The following is a 9,230-nucleotide window of genomic DNA, read 5'->3' on the forward strand; positions in this document are numbered from 1 at the left end:
CCACTCTTTATTTGCTTGAAACAAATGGTCAAAGCCTATAGCTTGGACAAAGCTACCATACAGGGCCAATCAAACAAATATAGAGGAAGGGGGAGAGAGAGAAATGGAAAAGTTTCTTATAAAAAGGATAGATTTGAAAACCTGGCAATTCATCTATATATAATATCATTTTCTTGTATTTTTGTGGTGTTATAATCGTGTTAAAATATTTTATATTTATATAAATTTTGATATGTTAATAACTTGTATTATATAGATTTCGAGAATTTCGTACATTCATGTCATCAGAAAAGTCATTCCCTGTAGATTGGTAAGATGAAACTAAAATCAATAAGTTTGGATAATTTTAATCTTAAAAACGACATAATAAATTAGAATGAGGCAAGAAATACTTTATCATAAGTACAGCCTAGATGTTTCGGTGATAGTTGACATACCGACTCTATATATGTATCAAAATGTCTGCTAGTTACGATTTGCGCAACAGCCTGAAACAGCAGCATAAGATAAATTAGAAGTGAAATTTTGTATAGGAGTAAACAAATAAAGTTACTGAATCATCCTAATGTCTTGTATGATCAAATCTGACCACCAAAACAAGATTACTTATGGAAGATAAAATGTTATAAAAGAAATTCTGACTTCTTATCCATTGGAACTTACATTGTCAAGAAATAAAACCTAAACACTCTAATATGCCTTCCCTTCCCTTCAAGTCGATGCCCACTTTGGTATTTCCAGATGCATGCTTTTCATACAGCTTAGATATGATATCCATTGAATTGAGTCCAGCATTCTCTGCGAGGGTTCTTGGTACCATTTCAAAACTTTCAGCAAACTTAGCAATGGCATATTGCTCCAATCTGCAAAATAACCATTTACCAAATTAGCCAGTAGTCCAAAATCTACTGTATATTCCAAAATTTATATATATATGTGTGCAAGTAAAATGTCATCATGACTCGATCATGCCATCATGACTCGATCATGCCATTCATGCAATTCAAGAGCAGCAATAATATGTAGGGTGATACTTTATAGTAAAGAGTAAAGCAGAAAAATAATAGATCACCCTGTTTCCTTAAAGGAGAATTCTTTCAATCTTCTAACCAACTCAATTTCAGTAGCTGTAGCTCCAGGAACCATCCGACTGTCCCTGCACATTGCCTGACAAAAAATACGGCATTAAGAAAGTGATAATGATACTTCCCTTGAAATTTACATCCAAAAATAAACAAAAAAATGTCTCAAAAGGTAAGAAATACATAACTCAATAAAGTTTACAGAGGAGAAACAATACAATACTATGAAGAATACTTAGAAACAAAGTAAATATTTGGCGACTATCACCTTATGTGTATTCACCCCATCATCAACAGCTCTTTCAAGATCATCCAATATACTATCAGTACTTCCTCGTAGAAGCACAGTGGATATCTTGTTACCACCTTCTTCACTTCTCACAACAGTGACCTACACTTAATAGATAATACAAAACAAACTGAATAAAAGACAAGAAACCAAATACGAGTAAAAGCAAACTCATAAAACATACCCGATAACCACCGATTTCCTCAACTGAAATTGAATCAATAAATCCCAAATCATCAGCCTTCAGTTGGTTGAGTTTCAACTGTCAAAAGAATTAAAAGCTCATCAGATTGCAAACGAAAGACATTATCTTTTTTTTCCTTTTACTATAATCTAGATAGAATGCTCACAAGAGCGGAAGTTCCTGTTATGCGACAAAAACGCCTCAGTTCAAATTTCAAGCTGATTTGACACAAAAACATTCTACCAACAAAAACCATCAGTGGCCAGAGAACCAGTAAGTAAAATCTTACCTTCCCGTCGATAGGAGCTTGCCTTTGTCGCCCGGAGTCTTGGGGAGCGTTTAGGTCATGGTGACTGTGGGTTTCTACTAGGGCTGCGAGTGGACGAGGTTTGAGAGGAGAACGACGAGGGGGAAGTTTTAGCCAAGGAAAGTTTGCGGGGAAATGAATTAGGGTGAGAGTTTTTACTCTAGATATCCTGTTTTAGTGTTCCTTTAATTTGTGTTTGTTTTCAATTGTGTCTTGTAATTTTAATTATTTGGCATTGTAATCCCTTAGTTGACTTGTTTAATTTAATGAGTAATTTCTACTTTGTATGCCTATTTTCAGTTTTATATTGTTTTGGTCCTTCATGGCATTTTTAAAATATGAGTTTAAGTTATTAATAGTAGGTTTAATTTTATATTGTTTCATCTTAATGTATGTGCATTTGCATTTCATTCGTATGCATGCATGTATCGTGTAAGCACACTTTAGTTTAAGTAATAATTTAGTCCCTCTTTAGAGTTGTATTCTTTAAGTAGTTGTGTATATTTATTTTGCATGTTGATATGTTTATGTATAAATATGCGAATGATTTATTTAGAAATCACATAACATCATTTTGCATAATTTGTATGTTAGCTTCATGTGTATAACTTAAACCCTAAATCCTAATACCCAATACCTACACCATAAACCTTAAATCCTACCTAAACCCTAAATCCTAAACCATAAACTCTATCACACAATTATAAGGAATGAGATGTCTTAGTTGTATTATAGAAATTTTAATATATTTTTAAAATTTTATAATTATCAATAATGTATTTTTAATAATGTAATTTTAAAAAATCTAAAATTATAATATAACGTTTTTTCGAGTTGCTCACGAGCTTTTCGAGTCGAATATCGAGTAGCTCGTTTCAGCTCGTTAAGAAATCGAGTCGAGCTCGAGCTCGAGCTCGAGTCCATTCAATCCGAGTATTTATCGAGCCTTGATCGAATCGATCTCGAATAGCTCGCGATCTGTTTCGTCTCATTTACAACCCAAGGCACAACCCCTCTTATGTATGTAGTAATTTTGTCGTTGATCAAATGTCTACTAGTAGCAGATGAAATAGGTTCTAGAGAGAATTTCCTCTCACTTCTTTCCATATTTTCCTCTTCATTTAGGGTCTTCCTTTCGTTCAGGTCTTCTCCTTTGTTTATCTAAAGGAAATGGGTTGTTTAGGAGCATTCCTAAGTCTGGTGAAAGAGTTTACGTTTCAAATCGGTCATATACAAGAAAAGTGCAATTTTTCTTCCTTCCTTGAACCATTTCGTCTTCTTCCGGAGACCCTAATTGAGTTTTTCAAGACAAGGTAAGAGTTACTCAAGTGTTAACACTTTTACTTTATTGTCTTTACAGGTTTTCTTCAAAGAATCCATTCTTAGAAAACGATTAGAGAAAAAGGAAAATTGTAATAGATGGTTTTACAAAAGAAAGAGATTGAAAAAAATGTATGCCAAGGGTTTTAGGAAGATCATGGCAGAGGATCAAAAAGAAGAAGTTTAGCAAAGGATTCAGGACCCATCCACATCGAAAAAGGGGATCCAAACCTAGGGCTGCATTGTGTTAAATGATCACGAAAAATCTTAAGTTCAGAAGAACTCGTACCGAATGAAGCTTCATAATCTTGTCGGGCAAGAGAACATTACTACTTTTAGAAATTCGGATGAGGAAGCTAGTTAGTTGGAAAAAGGTTGTCGAACCAGCCAAACTGAAAGTTCCAAAGGTACTCTTGAGTGTTTTACACTCCGAAAGGACAAAAGGAAGAGGGGAAGTCAAATTGCGAAAAGGAGAAGTCCCATCACCAGAGAGTGTGCACCTAAATTTTCCAAAAGAAGTGAAAAAGAACAAGTAGGAAGAATGATAAGGCACCAGTCAGTTTTTCCAATTCTAAGTCCAAGCTTCAAGAAGGTTTTTTTATACAAGGAAAAGATGGTGATAGGTTCAATGATAATAAATGGAACCACATGAGATATACAATACCAAAAGTAGATTACTATAATAAGCTTAGTCAAAACAAAGGCTTCCGTACTCACATTGTTGAGAAGCACAATCCCACCAACAAGTGGTACGATTTTCACGATAATTCAAGCCTTAAAAGTTAAACCTTTATACGGTCAACCGTCCAAAGCTCACTTCCCTAAGTATTTCCTTATTGGGTGTCGAACATATGGTGGTAGGAGAATTGGTAAAATAACAAATAAGGAAACTCGGATTGGACCCAAGCTCCCCCTAAATCAGTTTTGAAATGTCAAATCAAAGTTCTCTTGGAGAAAATTTTGTTGCCCTTCTTCCCTTTCACCATTTTGTCTTATACTCACTTCTGGTTTTTCCTTTTATTCAATTCTCATTATCAGTCTAGCCCTTTCCATTTTGACGCAAAAGAGCTCCTCCCCGATCCCTCATATCTTATAATCCTTTTTAACTCCATTCCTTTAACCCCAACCTCCTTCCTCAAATTTGCTAAGGACTCTATTAAAGCCCCATCCGATGGGGGAATTTCATTTTTACCAGTGATGGTGGCACTGTGGCAGTCGAGCAACCCTGTCGAGATAGAACTATTGCGAGCTTGGGAACCCAACAACAGTTTAAAAACTTAAAATAATTATTTCAAAAAGGGGCCCAAAGCTCATTTTTCGTTTGTGAGATTAAACTTAGGAAGAATAAAACCGAGAGAATTAGGATTATGGTGGGAATGAAGGGTGTTTTGTTGTCCAAAAATTGGAACAATGTACTGGTCTGGTTTTATTTTCTAACGATGATTTGAATGTGAATCTTCTTGGCTACTCTAATTCTCATATTGATGTTGAGGTGTCTTGGAATAACCTCCATTTTTGTTTCACTAGATTTTATGGTTGGTGCGCAAGAACCAGGAAAAAAATGGGACCTCCTGAATAGGCTTGCTCTATTATCTCATTTACCTTGGATTTTAGGGGACTTTAAGGGATTATCCATCCAAACGAGAAAGTAGGGGAATACAAAGACCATGGGTTGATATGAACGAATTCAGACTGGGACTCCAATCTTTCAATTTGTGGGATCTAAAACCACAAATAGATTGGTTTACGTGGACATTTGGTAGACAAGATAGGAATCATATCTAAGAGAGAATTGACAAATTCATTGCTACCCCAGAATGGATTCAAATTTTCAATGATTTCAGAGTTTCTACTCAGCTAATTATATGGTCTGATCATGCGACATTTTAGTTGACATTATATGTGCAACAAGAGATTCACCTCAAGTCTTGTGTGGGGACTATTTCAAATTTGATGCTTGTTGGGCTAAGGAGGAACGGTGCAAAAAAGTTAACAAAGAAGCTTGGGTTGGTTTCTGGAGTACCCTGAACAAAATTCAAGCAACAGGCTCTCGTCTTGGACATTGACAAAGATTAAGGAGGACTAAGGAAATAAATGAAGAAAGTGTTCTCAGGACAAAGATTGAACAACTCGAAGCGGATCCAATCACTGATGACTCAATAGAGAAGCTCATTTAAATCAGAGTGGAACTCAAACAGATTATAGACAAAGACGAGGCCTACTAGAGATAGAGATCTAGAATGACCTGGCTTAAGGACCGAGACAAAAATCCTCATTCTTCCACTCTATGGAGAATAGGACAAAAAAAGGAATTGAATCGCAGGGCTAAAAATGCTGATGGCCAATGGGTTGACCAACCGCAAGAGATCTTTGAGGTGGCTACCAAGTTCTTCTCTTCTCTCTTTCGCTCTACTAGAATAGAAACTTCAGAAGCAATTCTGGATGCCATTGAGAGATGTGTTACTCCCGAGGACAACTCTTTGCTTTGTCGAGAATTCACTATCGAGGAGGTCCTCCAAGCCTTCTCCCAAATCAACCCTAACAAAGCCCCAAGTATTGATGGCCTTTCTAATTCATTCTTTAGATATTTCTGGGATTTGGTTGATAATGATCTTATTAGGTATTCTCCAGTTATGTGAGCAATCTTCTGGGCAGAAAATTAAATATGACAAATCCAACATTTACTTTTGTACTAACACTCATCTTGATCACCGGATGAGCATTAGACAAGTCCTTTAGTGGTCATATCTTGGTATTCCGCTCATTGTGAGGAAAAGAAAAGTTTCCACATTTAGTTTTGTTAAGGACAAAGCATCTAAAAAATTCAAGGCTGGATTAAAAATTTACTTTCATTTGGTGGTAGAGAAATCTCCTCAAATCAATTGCACAAGCCCTCCCCACATACGCGATGTCATGTTATCTTCTTCCGAAAGGCATAATCGAGGACATTACTGCCCAGATTAGGTCTTTTTGGTGGTCGAGAAAGTAGGATGCGATGGGATGAGCCATGGCTGCATGGGAAAAAGTTTGTAGAGCAAAACAACTTGGAGGATTAGGTTTCAGAGACCTTAAGTTGTTTAACGTTTCTTTTCTTGGGAACCAAGTTAGGAGATTTCTTCAAGACCATAACTCTCTTTCTTTTAAAGTTTTCAAAGCAAAGTACTTTCCTAACTCCTTTATGGATTTCAAACTAGGAGATAGAGCTTCATGCTTCTGGTCTATTCTCTTCAAAGTAAAAGAATCCTTGAAAGACGACTTCTTTTGGAGGATTGGTTTTAAGGGAGAAGCTAGAATATTCCTGGATATGTGGGGGGATGCCTCCCCAATCAACTGAACTTGCTTTTATCGGGATAACGTGGATTCCCCTTTTAAATGTGTTGACTTTATGATTCCAAATACCCCAAGATGGAATGAAGCAAAGATTCAACAAGTGCTCACCCCCGAGGACACGAACATAGTTCTTAGAACTCTTATTTCCCCTACACCAAAAGACAGTTTGATTTAGAGTCATCACAACATAGGATGCTTCTCAGCGAAGTTAGGGTTTAATTGGTTTCTCTTGCGAAAGGGTCTCATAGCTGAACAAGATAAAATATGAAAAACACTAACCAAACTATCTACCTTACCAAAAATTAGGATCTTCAGTTGGAGAGTGTGTCATATGGCAATCCCTACAAAGGAAAAAATGATGAAAGCTCGGTTGACTGAGGGGACATGCCCCATGTGTGGTAGCGAAATGGAAACAATGATTCATACCTTAAAGGATTGTCTTAAGACTCGCTCAATTCTCCAAATCTCGGGTCTCAAAACTTCTATTATTGATTGGCGAAGGGATTCATGTAAGGACTGGTTGGAATAGGCTACTTCACAATTGGATTTAGAGGGACTCGTCAGACTCATTGGGCTTCTTTGGAACATATGAAATCGAATGAAAGTTTCCTCCCACACGATGAAGAGCAGCAAAAAGATAGAGATGTGGTGGCAGCCGCATGGAGGCTTTGTGCAAAACTTGCTGAAGTCAAATCCTGTGAAAGTTACCTCTCACACCAACAGAGGTCCATGAAAATTCATTGTTGAAGTCACCCTAAGACAAACTCAGTCAAGATACATGTTGATGGAGCGTTCATGCCATCAAGTGTCACTGTCGCAATTGGAAATGTCGCTCGAGATCACAACAAAATGGTCATTGGAGGTATGCGTCGTCAAATTAAGCCTCCATTCACAACGGAATTAGTGGAAGTGATAACCTTCACAATGAATTAAGTTCACCATTGAGAATGGTTGGACAGACGCAGTTATCGAATGTGATGCGATTTCCATAGTGAACAAACTTTCAATCAAATTGAGGACATTTCACCATCAGATTGTTGCTCAACGAAACTCTCATATTGTTGACCAGGAATCGGAAGCTCAAGGTTTACTACATACACCGTGAGGCGAATCAAGTGGCTCACTCATTGGCTCATTGGGCTTTGTCGAGACCAATTCGTACTAGTTTTATTATGATGAACCGAATGTATTAAGTTTGTTATATTAACGGATGCTATTGGAATATAATGAATTTCCTCTTTTAAAAAAATTGATTTGTCATTGATCATTGCACGATTAGAAAGTATATACATCACGAAAAAAGTATTAGACGAACATGGCTCACCATGTCATGTGTGGTCTCAATCAATAATATTTTTTAATCTCATTTCTTTTAAGGTGGATCTCCACTTCTTTCCTATCTGTAAATAAGGGTGAGCAGTTAGATAAAAGTTATTTTAAAATTAATTCATGTGATTTACTTGGACTATAGATGACATGGTGAGTCGAGTCCATGAAATTATTTCTCATACATCACATTGATAAAAAAATACTAACGAAGTATAAGGAGCATCCGTGCTATTAATCCTTCTAATAACAAAATCATAATTAGCGATAACATTTTAAGATTCAAGTAAACTTGTTAAATGGCTAACAGTCAATCCAATACACTGTTCATGAAGACAAGGCAAAACATCTGTACAACCGAGGCTACGCGCTAAATATAAGAGCATTGATGAACCCCAATTGTAACCCACGTGACTCAACTGTCCTTTAGCCCTTCAAACTTCTTTCTCTCTAAACCTTCACCTGTCTCAACAATGGCTTCTTCTTCCTCCTCGCTTCTCTGCAAGCTTTTTCCCCCTCTTCATAACTCACGCTATCCTCTCAACCCCCAAAGTCCAAACCCAAGTTAAAGACACAAGCCTGAAGCTGGTCAGAGATGCCTTGGAATGACAACTTCCGATGTCGTTTTACACTACCATAAGAAGCCAAAGCTGATATTGATGATGATGAAGGTGGAAATGAAAATGGGTATGGTCGAAGATCATTGCTCTGGAAAAGGATGAGGTACTACATTTCGTACGGTGCGTTGTCGCTAAAAGGATCCCAACCCTATGCCCACCGAGGTCGGGGAGATCTTAGTATACGCACAATTGTTTCAAGGTCATGGTCCTATTCATCCTTACTTTAGGGTTGTTCCAGGATCATTCGTTGTCGGAGGTGAGCACCTCAGTTTATTCCTATCCATATTTTGGTAAAATAACTTAATGCTGCAATATTTTAGTGTTGAAACTAGCTAAAATATCCTTACTTTTGTTCTTTTTTTTCTCTTAACGTGGATTAACAATGTTATTATGAAGTTGTTATGTGCATATTAAATCTAGGGAAGGTCATTTAACCTGGATTTGACCAATTTTGATTCGATTTTTAGCCCAGTCAAATTTAGTGTGAAAGTTTTTTGGATTCAGATTAACATCGGGTTTAAAGTAAAAAATCTTCAAGCCTACCCGGATATTTATAATTATATAGTTTAAGTTATTTACAAAAATGTCATTCAATATGGGTTTAATTATAAAATAAGTATTCAAATTATATCACTCTTGTTAAATAGGTACTTAATATTTTTTAAATCATTCAAGTGTCTAATATTATAAATGTTATCATTTTAGGTGTCTCGGCCGTAATATTCATTAAAAAAATTATGTTAAGTCACGCGGTGTTATGTTTATATTTCAA

General features: G+C 36.4%; 1 protein-coding gene across 1 annotated transcript; it reads right to left on the bottom strand.

Annotated features, from left to right (window-relative positions):
• Positions 1-667: 667 nt before the first annotated feature.
• On the bottom strand, positions 668-5,245 carry LOC120212429 (T-complex protein 1 subunit theta-like). The gene is made up of 6 exons (XM_039210734.1): positions 5,103-5,245; positions 1,845-2,031; positions 1,556-1,633; positions 1,351-1,473; positions 1,073-1,167; positions 668-863 (listed from the first exon to the last, which is right to left on the bottom strand). The coding sequence occupies exons 1-6, from the start codon at positions 5,243-5,245 to the stop codon at positions 668-670; spliced, it is 822 nt and encodes a 273-aa protein (XP_039066665.1).
• Between the last annotated feature and the right edge of the window lie 3,985 nt (positions 5,246-9,230).

The sequence above is a fragment of the Hibiscus syriacus genome, unplaced genomic scaffold (genome assembly GCF_006381635.1).
Source record: "Hibiscus syriacus cultivar Baekdansim isolate YM2019G1 unplaced genomic scaffold, ASM638163v2 tig00110013_pilon, whole genome shotgun sequence".
In the NCBI taxonomy this organism is placed as follows: domain Eukaryota; kingdom Viridiplantae; phylum Streptophyta; class Magnoliopsida; order Malvales; family Malvaceae; genus Hibiscus; species Hibiscus syriacus.